This window comes from Varanus komodoensis, unplaced genomic scaffold (assembly GCF_004798865.1).
Source record: "Varanus komodoensis strain SLA01 unplaced genomic scaffold, ASM479886v1 scaffold26, whole genome shotgun sequence".
In the NCBI taxonomy this organism is placed as follows: Eukaryota; Metazoa; Chordata; class Lepidosauria; order Squamata; family Varanidae; genus Varanus; species Varanus komodoensis.
In genome coordinates this window covers 8,773,199-8,794,599 of record NW_025335684.1, presented here as the reverse complement: position 1 = coordinate 8,794,599, position 21,401 = coordinate 8,773,199, and the positions used below count along the sequence as shown (strand labels likewise).

At 48.2% G+C, this 21,401-nt stretch overlaps 2 protein-coding genes across 2 annotated transcripts in view; one reads left to right on the top strand and one right to left on the bottom strand.

Moving 5' to 3' along the window:
* The first annotated feature begins 475 nt into the window (after positions 1 to 475).
* On the top strand, positions 476 to 13,105 carry LOC123025159 (acyl-coenzyme A synthetase ACSM3, mitochondrial-like). Its single transcript, XM_044433669.1, has 13 exons — positions 476 to 1,025; positions 2,135 to 2,345; positions 2,746 to 2,956; positions 3,902 to 4,045; positions 4,260 to 4,416; positions 5,119 to 5,198; positions 5,876 to 5,999; positions 7,244 to 7,324; positions 7,520 to 7,621; positions 8,674 to 8,801; positions 9,735 to 9,834; positions 11,231 to 11,350; positions 13,019 to 13,105. Exons 1-13 carry the CDS (start codon positions 822 to 824, stop codon positions 13,103 to 13,105), a joined length of 1,749 nt encoding a protein of 582 aa, XP_044289604.1. The 5' UTR covers positions 476 to 821.
* THUMPD1 (THUMP domain containing 1) overlaps positions 12,327 to 21,401 on the bottom strand; it is a 15,694-nt gene continuing 6,619 nt past the window's right edge. Inside the window, exons 4-5 of the mRNA XM_044433142.1 lie at positions 19,862 to 20,110; positions 12,327 to 19,591 (exon numbers count right to left, since the gene is read on the bottom strand). Of these exons, the coding sequence (XP_044289077.1) occupies positions 19,227 to 19,591; positions 19,862 to 20,110 (614 nt within the window). The 3' untranslated portion in view covers positions 12,327 to 19,226. The remainder of the gene's footprint in view (positions 19,592 to 19,861; positions 20,111 to 21,401) is intronic.

Genomic DNA, 21,401 nt, shown 5'->3' with positions numbered 1-21,401 from the left:
CTGAATGAAAATACATGTTACTTATAATCTGCAGCATACTGTTTGTGCACATTGGGTCTCGAGAGCCCATGTGAAGACTCAAGTTGGATCCAAATTTTGACATACTTGTTGCTATGTCCCGTCTTCCATCGTATTTCCAGCTGGTATGCCATAAGAATGGCTAAAACTGGTTCAGCCCATACAATAAGTCTTCCATTTGCCCTCATGGTGGATAGGGCTCACTGCAGGTTGCCTAGTCTGCATGAGCTGTTTCCCATTTCAGCACACGATTGTTACTTCAGGGATTCTCTACAGGAGACATTTATGGTGTATTTATGATTCCACGCTCCTGGTCCTTTGCAGGTGGTTATATGTGATGTCATCTCCATCAGGGCCTCTCTCATGCTTGGCAACCATTTATGCGGCATTTTAGATTGCGGAAAATCTGGTATTATCTGAAAAACACACCAAGAGAAGCTCGTGTGTTGCCACCGTTCCACTGTACTGCAGCACCACCTGGTGGCTGTGGAATGGAACATACAGAAAGGCAAAAGAAAAAACCTAAGTGTAAAGGGGACAATCTTAATCCCACAAAGAATCCAGAAGCTGATTCTTGCTAAAGTGACGGGTCAAAAGCCTTTTGTACAGAAATCCCTAGGTCAGAATTAGCCCCTTTCAGAAAACTCACAAAATGTGGCTGAAGTCTTGTTCATCTTAATTTTCCAATTGCAGGTTTGTTATCTTCACCAGCTCCCTTCACCTGTTTCTCATATACAGACAATAACAGAATTTGGAATGCCCTTTTATTCCTTTTTTATTTCCCACTGAAGGTAGAATCATTCATGGCAGGTGCGATTCAACTCCTCCCAAGACCACATGCTTTGAAGTTTGTGAGGGCCTCTAAATTGCCTTATAGGATCCAGAGGCAAAGCAGTGGTGCCGTTTCTCCCGGAGATTTCTCAGACTTGGAAGCCCTGTATAGAGAAGCACCAGAGTATTTTAATTTTGCAAGAGATGTGCTGGATAACTGGAGCCAGAAAGAAAAGGTATGGCTTTGTATCTTCTAAAAAGTATAATATATAAACCCTGTAGTATAGGTAGTCCAGAAAAGGGCAACTTTGGAGAATTGGGGAGGGATGCATGGATTCCCCCCCCCACACACACACACACCCCTACCCCGCTGCACTGCCAGTTCTGATGCCAAAATGCAGTTGCAAAGAGGAAGTAGCAATTTTCTTTAAAACAAGATGTGTGGAACACACATGCCTTTTTTGGGCACAAAATCAGGGCCCATGAATGCAGTTCTGTTTCTCCAAATCATGTCTTTTTGGCCACTTCTGCAGCAGGGGGTAAATTCCTTTCCAGAGACACTCCAGGGGCCACTTTCGAAGGGAAAGGGCCAAAGTACTGGCAGTTTCAGCTTCTTGCTGCTGGAAACTAAGTCTTAGGAGAACCACTTCACACTTTTAGAAGCGGGCGTGGGGGAACTGCGCAAAGGCCAGGAAATCACAAAACCACCATTGGTCTGGAAAAAGGGGGAGTGCCAGAGAACTAAATGGGGATGCCAGGCCCAAGCTGCCGTGCTCCTGCAATGGCTACTGTTGTTTTATCTATTTATCAATCTATCTCTCGATCGATCAATTGATCTATTGTTCCATCTATCACATTTGTATCCCACCCCATAGCCCAAGGGCTTTCGGGGCAATTTACAATAAAATGCAACAGAATCAACAATATATCAAACAAAATAATAATACAAACAATTTAAAAAAAAATTAAAATAGCACAGAAACTTGGCAGTGAATGGCAGGGAGAAATAAAAGTGAAAGCAGCAAGGGTACTGGGAAAAACTCCATGAGAAGTATATTCCATAGGGGGAGCGGGGGGAGCAGAGAGAAAACCTTCCTCTTATCCGTCACTCCCCTCATTTCTTTGGGGGGGCGGGATGGCTCTTGGAGAAGGGCCTCCATTGAAAATCGAAACGACTGGGTAGGGATCTATGGAGACATATGGTGCTTTTATTAGTATTTACTGAACGATTCATGTTTATGTGCATTGCCCTGAAATCCTCTTCAGGATAAAGGTGCAACGCACTGAATTTTAAAGCACAAATGGTCGTGACGGGCTGATGACGCAAGCGTGTTCTGTCTGATAGGATGGAAGGAGGCCCTCCAGCCCTGCTCTCTGGTGGGTAGGTGACCAAGGCGAGGAGGTGCAGTGGGGCTTTGAGGAGCTGGGATTCTTATCCAGGAAAGCGGCTGAAGTGCTCTCGCAGGCTTGCGGTCTCCGCAAAGGGGACAGAGTCATCGTGATTCTCCCGAGGGTCCCCGAGTGGTGGCTGATCACCGTGGGCTGCATCCGAGCAGGTCAGTCAGCTCACCCCCGTGTTGCGCGCATCCCGGGCAAGCGAGGCCGAGTGCCTGCCGAGGACTCCCAACCAACGACCGAGGACACCCCCCTGCAGCCACTCCTTCACCTCCTCTGCTTGCTCAGCTGCCTCGTGCTTTGGCCCAGGTGAAGCAGGTGGGAAGGAGGAACAGGTGGTGCCCCAACCTGCTTGCTCCCTGCCAAGGAAGCCAGCAGCAATGAGGAGCAGCAGCAGCGGGTGACCCCGGCGGTGAGGAGGGGGCTTCCCAAGGGAATGTTCTCACCGTGTTTGCGAGGCCCAAGGGCCTCCTCCAAACCTGGATCCTCTGCGCAGCAGGGGAAAGCTGAACCCGTCCTCTTCCTTCCCAGTGCCAAAATCTTTCTTTGCTTTGCTTCCAGGCATTGTCTTTATTCCAGCCACTGTCCTACTGACTGCAGAAGACATCCAGTACAGACTCCAAATCTCTAAGGCCAAATGCATCATTACAAATGATGTTGTCGTGCCCTTAGTAGATTCTGTCGCATCGGAGTGTCCTTTACTGGAAAGACGGATGCTGGTCTCCAAAGGAGGCAGCAGAGAAGGATGGCTGAACTTCCATGCCCTGCTTGAGTGAGTACCACTCCTGCTGACTCTCAAGCCTGCTGACCCCAAGCTGGAGAAAGGGGAAGAGAGGGACAAATCATGCTTGGAAGCCCCAGGATTGAGACAAGACATTCATAATTGTATGATGGGCCATGGTGCTGGGCCAGCAAGACTACAGGGAAAATGTCTCAGCCTCACTCAGTAGAATAAGCAGAAGGGACCCAAAGGTTTCCAAGCTGGCCTGCCTAATTTTAGAAGTTCAATAAAACTCATTCTTTACATTGAAAGAGGTGGTAGGACCATAAGACCTTGGATGTAGAGTGAGCCATCTTAAGACCCGTTCAAGACCCTTAAAGAAGACGCATAATCTTGTGGTCACAGGGTTGGAATCATGAGGAGTTCTCCATCTGGAAGTAGCCCCAGCTGAAGCAAGGTGAATCCTCCTTGTTGATTTTCTAAGGCTGAGTCTAGCTGTGTCCACTGAAATCTAGATGTCTCTATTCCACTCTGCAAGCATTCCAGGCTTCTGACATTTTCCGTTTCTCCATTCTTCCAGTCTTAGGTTTGATTCAATGCAGACATTGAGGGAAATAACATTTTAAGTTGCACGGAAATCCATACACAATAGTGTGCCTGCAACTCATACTTTCTGAAGGCCAATTCACCCAAAGCACATTCTGCAAACCATTTCTCCACTATAATGCTTTATTAAACTCTATTTTCACTAATGGGACCATTTCATGAGCACTTCTTCCTAACTTATCACACTGTTTAGCTGGAAAACTCAAGCTTCAAAGGTCAGAGAAGTGCAAAATCTCAGATGAGTTTTGGTTCACGTATTGATTGGGAAATGCAAAGTTAGGTTAGATTGAATTAAAATGGACCAGATGATTTTCTTCCCCAGTCATATCATAGCTCGGGGGGCGGGATTCTTTTATCATACACTTACCCACTTGCTTCCCTATTGATCAGGGCTGCCTCAGATGAGCACCAACCTGTGCAGACCAAGAGTCAAGATCCCATGACCATCTATTTCTCAAGTGGGACCACAGGATACCCCAAAATGGTGGAACACTCCTGCAGCAGTTTGGGCATTGGACTTATAGCTTCTGCGAGGTATCCCTCTGCTTCTAAATCTTCAGGGACTGCAAGTCTAACTCCTACAACAGCTGCTATTTTGTAAAAGGTCTTTTTCAAACAAAAGGTCTTTGTCAAACAAAAGGTCTTTGTCAAACAAAAGGTCTTGGTCATGTCATCATTTGGCCTTCAAGCAGAAGTTGACTTGTGCTTTACACGTTCCTCAAGGCACATGTGTTTGCTTTCTTAACAGGTACTGGATGAAACTGACTCCCTCCGATACGATGTGGGGTCTGACTGATACGGGCTGGGTAAAATTCGCCTACAGCAGTCTTTTTAGCCCGTGGATGGTTGGTGCCACCATCTTCTCCCATGGCATGCTCCAGTTTAAGCCAACAGTTGTCCTAAATGTACGGAGTTGATTGCCTCCTTTGAAAGATGTAGGAAAACATGAAAGGCTTAGAGATGCGGAAGGATGCATGCCAAATGCCCCATACATGGTGGCTCCCGTGCCCTTGCATCCAAGACCCACGGAGTGTGTCCTACTGCTATTGCAGGAGTGCCCCCATTGGAGCACATACCTCTGTGTCCAGACGGCCGGTCATCACTTTTAGCAACCAAAGAAACCTCCCTATACCTTGCCAGACCACATGTCCATCTAGCCAACTATCATCTAGTCCAAGGAAGGCTACCATTTTTGGACCATGGGGGCATTTGACAACTTGAGAATAGCCTGGGCAGCCCCCACAAAATGGCCTCCATGAGAAGCTTGAGAAGTAACCTTCACGGAGGGTAAGAGAGGTGGTCTAGTCCAGTGGAAACGCGTAGCTTCAGGGGCAGTGGAGCTGGGTTCAGCCTGAGCTTCTAAGGAGCTGTCCATGGTGCTGAACCTTGGCCTCGCCATGCGCCCGGAACCATGGGCAGCTCTTCTAAAGTCCAGAGTGGGACCCAGAACGGATGCAGCACCCCACGGACAGCCACCAGCCACTGCTGGGCTACTTGTCTGATTAGCTGCAGCTTTGAGATTGCCTGGCAGAGATTCTACCCCTCATCAGCTACCTGACCCTTCCTTCAAGTGTTAGTTATTGTGCGTGTGTTTCCCCCCCTCCCAGTCTCTTGCCAAATATCCAGTGACAACCTTCTGTGGCACTCCAACAATCTTTCGCATGCTTCTGCAGCATGATGTGAGCAGGTAGGGATAAGTGTGTGTGTGTGTGTGTGTTTAGCAGTGGCCTTGTTTTGAAGTTTGGACTTCACTTGCTAACTGTGACAGGAGCAGTTCTTTAATTTTGCTTGCCTACTTGTTCAAATCCTGCATCTTCCCTCTCCATTTCATCCTCACAAGCACCCTGTAAGGTAGGTGAGGCTGAGAGGCTTTGACTGGCCCAGCGTCACCTGCTGAGCATCATGGGTAAGTGGGGTTTAGAAACCAGGTCTCCTGCACCCCAGTCCAACTCTTAGGGTATCTTTTTCCTCCTAAAAATCTTCCGCACTTCTGCAAATCTGGACTTCTCCTGAACAAATGGATGCTTCCTTCTTTTCCTGGATGGGCACATGGGATGAGAGTGACAAAGAGATCGGTGTGGATGTCGACCTTTGACAAAATCAGCCTTCCTCCCAAAGTTTGGGACTTCAGCTCCCATCAGCCCCAGCCATAATGGCCAATGGGCAGGAAGCCTGGGAAATCTCATCCGAAACATCTGGAGTGCACCAGGCCGGGGAAGACTGGCACTTGTGATTTTGGGAACAGATGAAATTGGAAAATGTATGCAAAACCAATTTTAGTTCAACCTGGTTTTGTAGTATGTACCCTGTGGAGGCCGTTGCCTCCTTTAGGAAATCTATTTTTTTTTTCATATACTTGTTCAGATACAATTTCAAGAGTCTGACGGCATGTCTGAGTGGTGGAGAGCCCATTAACCCTGAAGTTATAAGGCAGTGGAAAGCTCAGACAGGAGTGGACATCTATGAAGGCTACGGGCAGACAGAGACAGTAAGTTCGTGCCCAGTCGTGTACACACAGCCTCCGAGCACCAAACCCCCGGCGAAGTCATAAAAGAGCTTCTTTCTTTCGAAAGAACAGAAGTCTGCACTTCAGGCCCTCAAACTCCTATCTCGGGAGCTAATTTATGATGGAAAACCTAAACTGAAAGAATCTTGGCATTTGTTGGTTTGTTATTTTAACACAAATTTACTGAATCTTGCACTTGCAAACCAATCTGCAAACTCAGGTAACCTTAGAACTTTGCACTTCTCTGAATTGTGCAATGGAATTCTCCAGTTAAAAACCATGCACAAAAATGTTTATATTAGGGAAATCAACTCAGAAAACTATATATATTTGTGAAGAGATTGTTCAAAAACGCATTGCGTTAAGAAAGTGGTTTGCGAAACAAAATGTCTATTCAGCAAAATTATGCACAAAAGCTCTGCCAGGCATGTGATGGTTTTGTCTTTTTTTTTTCTCTTTCTTTTAATAGAAAGCCCAACTCCAAGTTCAAAGCTGGGCAAGTCAAGCAGGTTTCTTGCTTGGTGGGAAACAAAGTAGAGTTTAAAGAGGCAGCCTATATAGTAACAAAACTGGAGATAACATTCGATGCCCTATTGGATTAAAAAAGGGCAAATCCAAACCAAATTGTGTAGTTCTACCAAACCATCCCGTCAGCCCTTCCCTCCCCGGTAACTCCTAAATCCAACTTTTAATAACCTCCTGCCTGATTAGGAGATCTGGAAATCTAGAAAAGTTGCATATCTTGGGGTCCTTTGAGCTGACTTTCTCTTAAAGGATGGGAGGAAGTTAAGGGCAGGAACCCACGGCCTATAAAATTATTCTGAGCCCGTCTCCAAGATCCTAAGACTCTGGAGCTGGGACTTTGCAAAGACTGCAAAGAGCCCCCCTTGTAGCTGGTGTGCAAAGAACCACATGAGCTCCCTCCCCAAGGACCTCTGAGAGAAATGCTGAGGGGTGAGGCCGGAAGGAGGAGCGCTGGAGGCTTATGCCCATTCTTATCCACTCCCCAATTCCTTCCTTCCCCTTCCCCGACACTTAATCTAGATGCCCAGAAACACCCATTTACATAGCATGCAAGGTGTGGAGTCAACAGAGCCCGCCAACACCATGCCTTGCTCCCGACGCTGGAAGCCCATAGGCCTGAGTGCACCTGAGCTGAAGGACGTCCTGTTGCGGACACAGAGAAGCCGAAAACATGAATGCACGCTTTCTGTTTCTTTTTGCAGACCTTGGTGTGTTTCAGATCAAAAGAGATGAAGTTCAAGCCTGGGTATATAGGCAAGCCATGCCCTCCCTTTCAAATTCAGGTGCGTAGGTTTCTGCAGTGAGAAACCGTCCCTCACGAGTGCCCATATAGGGTGTCATGGCAATAATGCATATAAATTGCCACTGAGCGGGATTTAAAACCACCAGATCACACACTGTCAGGGGGAAGGTAGAGCTCTGCGAAAGAGACAGCAAGAAACGTTTGCATGACCTCTTCTGGTTTTCCTTCTTTCTAGATAATAGATGAAGATTGCAATCAACTCCCTCCTGGGAAAGAAGGAGACATTGCCATTAGAATCAAACCTAAAAGACCCTTGGGTCTCTTTTCTGGCTACGTGGTAAGAAGGGATCTTTTAAAGCTGCTGTGCAGAAATGGAGAGGCACTGACAAATTGCTCAAGGTGCCACTTCTCTTTTGGGTGTTTCATAAACCAATCCACACTGTATATTCTGTGCCTCATGGAGCTGGAAGATGCCTGCAAGGACATCTAGTCCACCCCTTTCTGGGGCAGGAAACCTGCTGCTACTGCAGGCATGGGCAACTTCCAGGACTGGAAGTTGAAATTCTTGAAATTATCTTGCACAGTGGCAGGAAGAGAAAAACACAACATTCTCTTCTTAAAATACTGAATGTTGGTGGCACGACGACACCTGTGTTTTGCCAGACGCTGGGGACTTTCCATGCCTGAAATTGATGGAACTGAATTTTGGGGGAATGCCCAGATATTTATTTCCACCTAATGCAAGTGCACGTGAGAATAAATGCACACTAGCATAGCTGTGCATTTATGCTCATGTGCAGTAGCACAAGTATGGATTCACAGAAATCCTTCCAAAAAGTTCGGAGGCAGTCTTGCAAGTCCAGGTGACTTTGAAAAAGTTGATCCACTGCAAAATCCACAGGTCATCTTCAAAGCAATCCAAAACGGTCGCAGATTTCTCCTATGTCCCCAGGCCAAATACCTTTTCTCATTGTTTGACTCCATTGGCTCAAATCCTACCCTCTTTAGCAGTGGAGAAGGCACCTGTTCCATCTCCATGGCAGATCTTCAGATCTGTGATGATAGCTATCCCAGTGGCTCTTCTCCAGACTCAACATCACCACCTCCTTCCATGTCTCCTCACTGAACTTGAGAAGATGTTCTCATGAGCGTCTTTGGACATCCTCTAGCCCCGTTTTCAGCTTGGTTGCCACCCTCTGGACACATACCAGTTTGCTGACATCCAGTCCTGGATGCACAGTTTAAGAAGGACATTATCTCCTGATGGTCCAGGCAGTTGAATGTGGTGGGTCATTTACATATGCAAAACACTGCCTGATGTTGCAGAAATCCACTAAAGAACTTGTATGTACAAATTTATGCAGAGGCATGTTGCTTCCCTGCTTTTAGGATGATCCTGAGAAAACAGCCTCGACAGAACGTGGGGACTTCTACATTACCGGGGACAGAGGGATCATGGATAAAGATGGATACATCCAGTTTGTCTCAAGAGCGGATGACATCATCCTGTCCGCTGGGTAGGCTCCCACTCCCCAAAACTCCACGCTCGTGGAATAAAATCATCATCGGCTTTAGCAGCCCCCAGATTGCTCAGATTTTGGCCATGAGCCCAAGCCACTGAATGGAAAACATAGGAGCCGGGATGCAAAGATCAGGCCAGCCTTCAGGTTTCTTATCCTCACCAGATTTCTTTCCCATGCTTGACCCTGGCCAGGAAGTGAGTAAAGCTGAGAGCAAATTTGCAAATCCTCAGGAGCACTAGCTGCATTTTTGCGCAATGTACGCAATGCTCGCAAAGCTGCCAGTCATGTATGCAGATTCTACTTGCACAGCAGGCAGCAGGTACAGAGACCACCTCTGCGCGTCTCACTGGGACTTGCCTCTCGCCAGATGCCTGCACGAAAGCAGGGTGCAAAGCAGGCTGAGGGTAGAGAGAAAGCAGGCCAGTGGACCCCCGCCCCCACACATCACCACACAAGACCATTCCATCCACGTCCTAGAACAAGAAAGTAGAACGTAGACTCAAGCTGGTAGCATTCAATTCTAGCCATGCGCCTGGATCCAGCAATTTCTTAAGAGTGAGATGCCTCCATGGAGTGCAGAGTTCAACAACCGGCATGGAGTGGAGATGCAAGACACTCTCACTGTTCACTGCAGTGACATAAACATCCAGAATCCGTGTTGACGTAGGCATCCGAATTTCATGAGTCCGTTGAAGTATACACCCAAATTCTCTGTCCATTGATCGGCACACCAAGTCCTGGTTTACACTGAAAGCTTGCCGAGATCAACCCAGTATTGTTAGCCTGCTCAGCAACTGGTCTCCTGGGCCTCTGGCAGAGATCACTCAGGTCCTGCCACTTGTTCCTTGAAGCTGCTGGGGACTGAAGCTGGGCTTTCTGTTTACATTGTATGCGCCGTACCACTGAGCTGCGGCCCCTCCACATTAGGTATCGCATCGGTCCGTATGAAGTAGAGCACGCCTTGTCGGGGCACCCAGCTGTCGCAGAATCGGCCGTGGTCAGCAGCCCAGACCCCGTCAGAGGAGAGGTGAGCGCACTGGCAGTATCTGCAATGCTAGAGTCACTCACACTGAAAATGCATAGAACAGACGTTGCGTTCGAGAGTTCAATCCCCTGCTGTTTCTTCAGATGGTCACCCATCCAGCTGCAGGCCTGCCCCTTTCCAGCTTAGCAAAGGGGAGTTGACATGTGAGCTTGATGTAAAGCTATGCAGGAGGGAAGGATTTGTGTCTTCTCAAGATATAAATATGGACATCAGGGATCAACTGAATGTGATCCTCCAATGCAGCAAGTTGGTCTATACTTGCTGTGGTTCAGCACCAGACCCCAGAGCCAGTTTTCTTCCTTCTGTGAAATAATTGGTTTGAGGAGCACCACCTTTGCTCTTTTCATAATGCGATGTACACCAGCCTGTGGGTTCCTTGTGGACGAAGGGTGGTTTATAATCTTTTAAAGAATAAATTGATCAATTCTACCAGTGACCAATGTAACAGAAATATCAGAATCTGGAAGTAAAAGGTTTCAGCTTCCATCTTCTTCCAGTGCTCTGTGATAGGAATCACAAAAGACTGAACACTGAAACAGTTGCTTTAGGACACTATCTGTGTCTTCCTAGTCATGGTATAACCATGAACTTCTAGTGGTCCACCGCATCCTTCCAGGATCCAGAGGAAAAGTATCTGAAGAACTGATTGTTGCTCTCGAGATCATCTCTAGCTCTACCAGATCATGCTGTGCTCCTTGCAGGGTCATGGCTTGGAGCCCCTTCTCTGCATGCAGGTAGTCCCAGGTAGTGCCAGGTGTCATCCTTGGCATCTCCATGTGAGATGCCTGAAAATCGGAACCATTCTATCCCAGCCCCATGGACATACTGTACGAAACAGAACAAGAGATCGGTTTAATCGCCTATGCTCCGTACAGCTCCAATTTGGTAGAATTCCCATCCAAATGGGACGGGATGCAGGCACTAACGAGGCGAGCCTGTGGTCCCTAGACAGCATCCAAAGAGCTGGATTCTTCCCTTTCCCAGCTCCAGAGTCAGACATGGGTTCCAAAGCCAGAGCTGGGAATTTGCGCTCAGATCCTGCTCTCCTTCTTTTAGCAGCTGCATCTTCTCCAAGGTGATAAGTGTGACCATGGAGAAGTGGGAAAGGGGTTGAGCAGCCAGTGAGGAGAAGAGGCGATTGGGGCCACCAAGAAATGATGTGTCCCATCAGCCCTGGCGCCTCCTTGCTTCTCCTTCCCAAGCACCACAACCAGAGGTCAGCCGTCGACGGACGTGCATGGTGGGAGAAACAAGGAGCCAAAGACGTTCCCTCAACTCCATAACTGGATCTCCAAAATCCTCAGCAGTTCTCAGGCATATCCTTTGGACTGTGCCTGAAAAAATCTATCACTTATGTCCCCCTCTGATTGTGTTGCAGGTTGTGAAAGCTTTCATCATCCTGTCTCCTGCCTACCAGTCCCATGACAAAGAGCAATTAACCCTTGAGCTGCAGAAGTATGTCAAGGAAGTGACTGCCCCGTACAAGTACCCCAGAAAGGTGACTACGACATCCGAATGTCCGAGCAGAACTGACTCTCGCAACAGACAACCTTAAGTGGCTGGCTAGGATATCGTGTCGTTCGGAGGGTTTGCCTCCTTGGGGTGTGGATTTTTTGTGCAACTGGAACAGTGAAGAGGCAAAAGGGCAGAATCCTGTGGTATAAAAACCTGAGCAGGGCAGGCAACAAGCAAGGGCTGTGGGAGGGGTGATTTGAGGGAGAACTGAAAGACTTCCAGATCTGATTGCAGGATGCCACCTCCTCTGGGTGCCAGCTCCTAATGCCTTAGAGCAGTGGTCCTCAGCCTGTGGTAGTCAGCGTCTGGGGCGTGGGCGGCTGGGCATCAGGTTGGGGCACCAGGACCCAGACAACCAGTACAATATACAGGCCCATTCCAAATCGCAGTCAGGCAGTCCAGAGATCAAAGCGGGTAACAGAAGTGCAAGGCTGGCCAATCCAAATAGAGCAGAGCAGTCAATGGCAGTCAGGAGTCAACAGCCAGAGAGACAAGCCGAGGAGAAGCAGATACCTGGGCCTGGAGCAGAAGCTGAAGCAGGTGAAGCTGGGCATGGTCCAGAAGCAGAGGCAGGAGCAAGGTGTTGGGCAGAGTTTCCAGAAACAGGTTCCAGAAGGCACAGGGAGCTCCAAAGCATCAAGAGCCCTTGTTGCCGAGGCAGCATGTGAAGGGAAGAGCCGGTTCTTATATAGCTCTTCCCTCAGGGCTCCCCAGTGATGCTCGTAGCATCCCAGGCGGCTGCAATGGACTGTGGGCCCGGTCCTGCAACCACCAGGGCTGCTATGCTGGTCCCTGGCTAGAAGAGGATGCCCTGGTGCTGCCTCAGAACCTCACAGTGGTCCGTGAACCCCTAGGGAGCCACAATGTTGTCACAGGGGGTCTGCCAAGGCTTGAAGAAATGTTATGGGTTTTTGCAGTTAAATCTGTATGAGTGAATGAGTGAACGAATGAAAGCAAGAGCTATTTCATCAAATTTTAATGTAAAAATTGGCATCGTATCGAAATTAGCATTTCCCCCCCAAATTGAATGAGAATGGAGGGGGAAATGGAGAAGATACTTTCAGCTTAGCAGTTGTTTGAAGTGACACCAATGGATCGCAATGGGAATTCAGGGTCAAGACGTAGGTGTTCCAGAGACCTGGATATTTGTAGATCAGGGAGCAGTTCCATTACTAATTTTTGGTTAGACTTCAAGATACTCTAAGAAAGCTTTGCAGGACAAAAGTTCTTGGGTGCTGAGGAAGAAGAGGAGATGCTTCACTGTAGAAATGTTGAACTTCTTTCAGCCCGAGGGCTGAATTCACATGACAGTGCTGGATGGGGAAACCACTGGCAAAAGGGGCAGAGTCAGAGACAAAAGAAACGGGGTCCAAAATTCCCCCCAAATCAGTTTGTTTTAGCTCCAAGCTCTCACTGCCAGTCATTAAGCATTAGAAGAGGAATGTTCACCTTTTAGAATGGGAAAGACTGCAGAAAACAAAAACCATGAATTCCAGGCTTGCAGTGAGCAGGAAACCAACAAGTAGCCACCCGTCTCCCAAATGTCCCTTATCCTTCATGAAATACCATATTCTCTCTCAGTGAATGAATGCAATTTCCAATCAAAGCTGATGTACTCAGCCGCTTTTTCCTTCTTCTCCTTTCCAATTAGATAGAGTTTGTTCAAAATCTGCCCAAGACAATTTCCGGGAAAGTCCAAAGGAAGGTGCTGAGAAAGAAAGAGTGGGAGAAGGTCTAACGATGCCCTGGAGCTCATCAGAAGCGGACTATCACTCGGCATAATGATCCCATTGATGAGAATGAACTATTGCTCTGTGTGCTTATCGGATTTCATGGTTCCTCCAAGTTTCATTGCCCTGTTGTGGCTACCAAGCATTAACTCATTTGATTGTCACAGATCAAGCCTGAAAGAATAGCTCACAGCCTCACATCAACATATATGCTAAAGATTCTGTCAGATCTCCAAGCACTGTTCCTTGTTCAGCCGAAATACCACACACACGGGAAACACCAGCAGGCTTAGGGGAATGCTAAAATTTGCAGATGTACCAAAAAAAGGAAGAATTCGGGGGGGGGGGGACCTGTAAGACAAGGGTGTAAAAATTATTTCAGCCCAAGCCCCAAATTCAGTTTCAGAAAGGTTCTTGCAAGGGGCTGGATTCCCGTTGGGGCAAAAATGAAAAAGCCAAAGGGGCATGCAGCTAGTTATTACAACATTCCAGAATGTGGTAACCTTAAAGCTCTCACTTTCTGCAACTAAGCTAGGAGAGAGAGATTTCACCCTCTGAGATAGGGATAAGCATGCCAATACCAGGAAAGCATCACATGATCAGTGGTTGGGGGAAAGGGGTGGGATCCAGGGAAGGGGTGGGGCCACTGGGACCCCTGCTAGGCTAGGCTAGGCTTGGCCTGCCAGGCTGAGGTTTGACACCCCTGCCCTAAGGTGAGGGGGCCTCCCAAAGGCAGCCTAATGAGAACTAATCCTAGGCAGCAGACACAAGATGCATACCAGGAGTGGGTGGAAATGGCCGAGCTGTGGCTGTTGGAGCCTTCCTAGTCCCTCGAGAAAGAACCTGGATCAGAGAATCCAAACAACTCCATCGATCCAACTCCAACTCTGTGGCACTGATGCCATCCTTGCGTCCCCTTTGGCCTCCTAACCCCAAGCTTGGTTTGGGAAACAAGGAGCTCAGGCAGACATGTTGTTCTGTTCAGATGGTTTCTCCAAAGGTTGTTTTGGAGGAAGATCAGAGGTGCCCTCTTCCAGTCCCCCAACCTACAGATGCTCAAATGCAGCCCAAAGCACGTAAGAAACCCTACATCTTAAAGCCCTGATCTATTTCTGCTCCAAGAACCAGGATCAAAATACTTGGCCCACGAGGTACAAATGATGTAATTCAGTACAGGGGGGATGTTATGATTTTGACTGCATTAAATGGTCTGATTTGGGGCTGACCAAAGCAAGGCGATCAAGTGGAATATTGAGATACAGGAAGGCAACCTTTACCAAACACTACCAGTTTCAGCCAGGTACATTAGAGTAGATTCAATGGCTGCCATTGGAGGGGCTAGAAAGGAGGGGGTCAGTCTGACTGGACAGTTCTAATAAAGGTATCACCTAACCGGACTTTGAGATTCCTCCTTTGGATCAGCATGGCTTAATCTGTTTCATAACAAAGACTTTGTATATGTACTGGCATTGCCTTTGCCACTATGCTAACATAGGCCTGCGAGATGCACTCCTTCAGCCCCATCAGGAGCCGTTCACCCTACTCCATTCCCTCAACAGGGGGCGCTGCCATGTAACTTTGTCCCTTGGAATACCATCCTGCGGCTGTAGACTAAGACAGTTTGCCACCTTGTGGCCGACATCAGAACTGCAGGCGTTTAACACACTGAGACATTCAAATTAATTCCAATGAGGTGGTGCATATTAAAAAAGCCCCAGTCACTCAGAGGAGTGCACTACTGCAATCCCTTTAGTATGCATGCCAAGTTTCGGGGGTTACGGTTACACAATCCTAGAGACACACAGAGAGACATCCTCTTTTATGCATAGAAATAACAGATTGTCCCTTCCTGCCCAGAAAGGCTTTCCCAGCCACACCCTGCAAAGAAGCACACCTCACAGGAAGCCTGCTCCAAGCCTGCAGGGGCAGGTGGAGGTACACAGAAACAGGCTGCAATCCTATGTACCTGTTGAATTCAGCCTATTGCCTTTCAGCCAAGGTACTGATGGAGGGATTAAGCAACAAGAAAACAGCAGTTCCCAGAAGAAACACTGCCAGTTGCCGCCCCGCAGGTGGATCTGGCCAGCCCAACACACTGGTGCTTTAGAAGGACTTCTACCATGGCTAAGCATTTAATTACCACTGGCCAAGGCACAGGATCCGTGCCCTTACCCTGTTCCTGTTCAACTCTCCTTCACGAGAAAGAGCACAGCAGCTGTGTGGGACAGAGAGATCCGCCCCATTCATGGCCTTTCCATCACACTCTCTGTATGACATGGAGAAGACATAAGTCTTGCTGTGGGAACAGCAGCGTGCCTTCACTGTCACGGAGTTCCCAGGAGGCCACCTGCCTTAGTGACACGCGGAAGGTACATTTTCCTGCTGACGCCACCTTAGTGACACCAGTAATAGCAATATCAGGGGTTCCTCAAGACATATGGTCACTCTAGGTGAGTGACAAGATGCGGCACCCTCCCTGTTCAACACACAGCTATGGTTGTTCCGATCTGTATTTCAGCCCTGTGCTTTGGTTTCAGCTCATTTCTCAGTAGGCTCTTGCAACTGAAGCAGCCATTCTCAACTTGGGGTCCCCATCCCAGCATCCCCGAGCGTGTTGGCTGGGGTGGATGGCAGCTGAAGTGCAAAACACTCTGGCAAGAGTGAAAAAAATCCTTTGAGAGCCTGCCGGGGGTGTACAGTCAAAATAACATTTATAGTTTATTTGGACATACAGGAATTACATGCATCTACAGTGCGGACTCAGAAATGAGCAAAAGGTTCGGCTGGATCACCTCCAAGCTCTCTTCCCACTCTGTACTTCCAGCCAAAAAGGTCCGTTAGTTTTGGAGACCAGCATGGAAGGTAAACACATAATGGCACTTACTGTTTACGGATCTTCCAAGACAGGACCAACACAGTGCTGCCACTCCATCCTTGAGGCAGCCACTTTGCCTAAAGACAGAGCAGGGCCTGTCACCCTTATTCACCAAGGCCCCTGCGTTTGCTGTTTTCCAGATAATCAGTGCAAACAGCAGTATTTTGCCTTGAGGAGAAAGGAGACGCTGCCATTAGAATCCAGCCAAGTGGCCATTTCCTTCCTTCCCTATGTGGTAAGCAATCCAACAAGGGCAGCAATCTCTCTGCCCTTTCTGCATCCAAAATCTAAAAGCCACACCGCTTCGTCTTTCGCTGTGTTGCCAGCGATGTCTATGCAAGACCAGTTCCCTGAATTTCCGTACATCAAATGAAAGCGGGGACTTCTTTGGTCTGCTGGATGCTTGTTCTCTGAGTGTCAATAGGCTGGTGCTAATTTTTACCTCTCAATTTTTACCTCTTTACCTCTCTAAAACAGGAGTGTTAATTAGTGACTTTTGAGCAAGATTTTATCCAGCTCCACTGGACAGTTTCACCCTGAGAGGCTGCAGTCCCTGTTCTGCATTTATTCACATGCAGACTGATGTATCCTGCAATCAGAAGCTCCTGAAGGAAGTAATTGACTGCATCAAGCTGCCAGTTGGAGTCTGCCTTTGCCTTTTAGAGACCAGCATTTGCGTAACATACAAGAAAGCTTCCAAGCTTGGTATCTGCTTGTGCCCGTCCTCATTTGCTTGCAATGCTGCCTTCTGGTTGATCACTGATGCCCCCTTCCAAATTCTCAACTCTACCTGCGTGCAGAGAAACCGGCGGGACAATTTCCCCCAAATTCTCCGATGGGAAGAGAAATTCTCCACATCCCCCATGGGTGGAGCTTGCCACTGGCAGGGGGTAAAGCACAGGGGGGTTTTGGTGCTGCCCCCGCAAGTGGCAACAGCTGCGGTTATGCTGCCCCAATTTTCTGTATCCCCTACAATGCCCCATATTTAGTGCTGCTCCGGGCCTTCACAGGGCGGGAGAGAGAAAAGCCAGTCCCCATTAAAAAAGAAAAAATGAAGATAATTTGGAGAAAATTCCTCAGAATGACATTTTTATTTCTTGCAGGTTGGGGTAAGAAAATAAAAATCTCACTGCCTTTCTGAGAAAAATGTTTTTTTGTAATTTGTTTTGAATGTCCTTTGGTCCTTTGGTTCCCCCCTGAAGAAGCATTCTTCTGGAAACGCTCCGCCATAGAAGAAATCCCCACAGGGTGTCTTCCTCTGGGCTTTAGCCAACAAGTGGAAAGCCAAACGATCAGACAAGGTAAAAAAGGGCCGGCGCACACACCCCTCAGCTGCTGCTGCGTCAGAAAAGCATGTACAAGGAGCCCCAACACAGTCCTTAAGAATGCCTCTGAAATTCTCCTCCTCTGAATTTCTTTTCAAAAACATTTTTCCTACCCAACGGAGTAAGACTGCTTGGAAAAACCGCGGGAGACATTCCCAGCACAGTGCTAGCCACACACCCTTTTTGCAAGAGGCCCCACAGGGCTGGTGCTGGCTTCTGCCCCCAAGACCCAGACCTGCAGGTGGACAGGAGACCTTCCACAGATGTGAACCACACTGCATGTAGGTATGTCCCAAGCCTGCTGCCTGGCCCCCGCCCCTTCTTGCCCCCCTTCAGAAAAGGGGTTTGCTCCCCCACTGTGGCACCCTCTAGGTGTGTTGGATTGCAAGTCCCAGAAGCCCCCAGTCAGCTCACTGGAAGCTGCTTTTATGGAGCCCATCAAGCCGAGTTTGGTCAACACTGACTGGCAGCCGCTCTCCAGGGTTACAGGTGGGAGTTTTTCCTGCCAAGGACTGAAACAGGAACTTCTTGTATGCAAAGCACAGGTCCTGCCACCAAGCCACGGCCCTCTCTGGCTACTCCTTGGAGCAAATTCACCTTATCTTTCCTTGCAGCAGCAGCAGGTGGGAACTTCCAGCTCGGTGATGAGCAAGAATTCCCCACCTTCATACTGCTTGCTGGTACAAGGATGCCAGAAGAACTTGGGTTTAGCAGAAACTCCAACCAGTGTGAACCAGAATAGCACTGCATCAGCAGCCCGAGCTTGCCAAAGCTACACTAACCTGGAAGTTGCAGAACAGAGTTCATGGGACGTTGTGGGTTGCCTGCGAACCATTTCCCAAAGGATGCTTTCTCATCTCTGCAACATGTTTCAGGAAAACTGGGAACCTGTCTGGAAAACTGTCGTCTGAATACACTGCACACTCTATGGTAGGAAAAGACAACCTGAGCTGCCCTGCGAAATTAAGAGAAATAGACATAGCAATTTCTTCCTGTCTCCACTTACTGGGCAGGTTGTTACTTGGCTTGCTGTTAGATCTATACTGACACAATGGGCATGTTCTCAAGAGGGCTTTTAATAGAAAACTTGTATGCAAATTTTAAATAAAAAATTTGTTAATAAAAAGACCCTCTCTCTCTCACACACACACACACCTGCACGCACGCACTTGAAATCACTCATAGTCCAGATGCTAGTTTTGAGTCTACTTAGAATTTGCAATAGTTTAGAAACTGGAAGCCCTGCCAACAGAAAGAGGGCCACAACTGACGAAAGGCCGGCATCAGCTTATCGGCTTGTGGGTGGAAGCCTTGGCTGTCCAAAACTACACGCCATCTCATGTCAAGGAGAGGCGAGACAAACACCCACCAAGTGGGGCAACCGCAAAGGGCGAACACACATCCATCATCTGGCTGCCAACAACCACGCAACAGGTGCCGACAGGTGCCTGGATTTCAACAGTACCTCCAACAGCATTATGACTAAGGCACACCCAGAAGCTGTGACTAAGCCTCACTGAAATCAAAGGTGCTCGCATCTTCGACTGCACATTTCGGGCGCCGTGCTCTCGGCAGAGCTTAACCGTGACCAGTTTTTGGAGCGCTGCAGCAAGACGGCTCGGACGGCACGGCCAAGCCAGGGCTTCGTGGTTGGAGTCTGCCCTTGGGCTCATGCAGCCCCCGCTGCTCTGATGCACCCCCACTTGCTCCCCGAAACTGGAGAGAAATGGAGCCAATTCAGAACAAGGAGGGAACACCAGAGCCCAAAGCCTGGCCCTAACAGCCAACCCGCACTTGGGGCGAGATCCCTAAACCATGCCATAAAGTTTAAAAAGACAATTAAAAACAACAACAACCGAGCACACTGAACCACTGGTGTAACATTCAGTCGTCCTCGACATTCTTTCCCCAGCAATTTCATTAAAGGCCCTAGTCCCTGTGATTGTTGCTAGCCTCTGCCTCATTCTTCTCTTCACACTCGTTCTGGCTTTCCACCTTCTCTGCAGCTGGTTTGGCTTCCACCTCTGTCTTTTCTTCGCACTGGTTTGGGCTTTCCACCCTCTCCACAGTGGGCTGAGGCTCTTCCAAGCCTCCCGCAGGGGCTGTGCTCAGAGCACCCGGCGGCCCCTCCGCTTTGCCACCCTTCACCACCTCCTGGAGGTTGTACTTCCTGAACAGAATGTAGTCCTTCACCACACTCAGGCAGCAGATGCTTTTGATGATCTCCACCACAATGGTGAACTCGGGATTACTCAGGTCGACTTTGTTCTCGGGGTTGAGTTGGCCCACCACTCCTACAAGGGAAGGAAAGAGAGGGAGCGGGGAAGGAAAGCCACGCTGGTGAGCCGCGAGCGATCAAGGAGATCTCCGAGGCTAAGCAAGGCAAGCTGCAAACAAGCCACTTCCTGCTTTAAATGTCCCCCCCAGTCAGGGGCACAACAAGAGCATTAGGAAGCCAACAAGGAGTTTGGAAGCTTCCAGCCAACCATGCAAAGATTCAACGGTGGCTCTTAATTTGCCTTGCCGCCCCCTCCGAACCCCCCCATTAGTTATAAAGCATTTACCTGCCAGCTCATTGATGACTTTGACCCTGCTCAGGTGGCTGTTATTGCGAGCCTTGTAAACAATCTGAAAAGTGCCCTTCTGGGGACTTTTAAACCAAGGCTCCAGGAAGGTCTCCGAATAGCGTTTCATGTCCTCCACGAAGGCTTTGCAGGTGCCAGAAACAGGCAGCATGCGCAGGATGACCCTGGTCTTCTTCTTCTTGGTGGTATGCATGTCCTTCAGGATGTGATGCACCAGCTTCTCGGGTTCTGCAAGAATTAAGCAGCAAGAGAGCTGCTTGCATTCATATAGCTGGGAAAAATCGCGTTTCTGAAGGGCAACGTGAAGCTTTAGGCATAAAACAAGTCTTGCTTGCATGTTTCAAAGGACAATGCTCTACAGAAGAGGTAAAGAGCCTGTCATTAACCCAGAGGGAGAAAAAGTCAATTGGGGTAGTTTCACAGCAGATTTTCTGCTGATGCATTTGAACCTTTATTTCATCGTCAGTCTTAACATCACTAGCAATATGCTCCACAAAAACACTCTTTCGTATCCCTTGTTGTCTTCTTGTATTTCTTTTCGGCAAGTGTTTTTGTTCTCATCCAGGCAAAACTCCTATTATTTGAATGAATACTCTTCTCTTCTAATACTTTCCTTGATACTGCCTCTCAATCATGTTCGTTTGTTTGTTTATATTGTGATTTATATCCTGCCTTTTTCCTACAAAGGGCTTAAGGCAACTTACATCATCTCTCCTCCTCCATCTTATCCCCACAACAACCCTGTGAGGTAGGTTGAGCTGAGAGACTGTGACTGGCTCAAAGTCACCCAGTTGGCTCCATGGCTGAGCGGGGACTCGAACCCAGATCGCCTGAGTCCCAGTCCCGTGCTCTGAACCACCACACTACGCCGGCTCTGTTGGAGACACTTTTCTTGGCCTGCAGTTTGCATGCAAGCTCTGCTTCTACCAGGATTTTTGAGTAATTCCCAAACATTCTGGAATGATACCAACCTCCTGACTTTCCTTTCAGTCTCCTTTTTAACAGAGATTCAGACTAGAGACAATTCTTTTCTGAAAGTTATAGTGGACTATATTAGATTTCCTTGGCAATTTTCCACTTACATTTACTGAGGTTAAAGTTTCCACTCTGTTCAACAACACTCACATCTCACATTAGGTTCTTGGATAAAGTCCATGGTTACTTCCCCAGTGGATGGTTTTATCATTCATCATCCCAGGGCAAAATGGTTTAGGAGCAGGGTGGGCAAACCTCCAACTTTTAATTAACACATTTTCTTGACAGCAGCTGCAACTGTTGTGAAATAGGCTTCTGCTGGTACCTTCAAAAGAGCTGTTCAAGAACTGTTCAGTACGCTAGCACTCCGCTCTCACCCTTGTCTTGAACCCAATCTTTTATGCAGCTTGCTTGCATTCTGCCACACCTTCCACAGAAGCTATTTTGGGGTAGTTTGCAGGACAATGACTTGAACTGCCAAATGCACCCTCGCCCCCAAAAAGGTTGCCACCCCTGGTTAAGAGTCTCAGGACAGGCTTTAAGC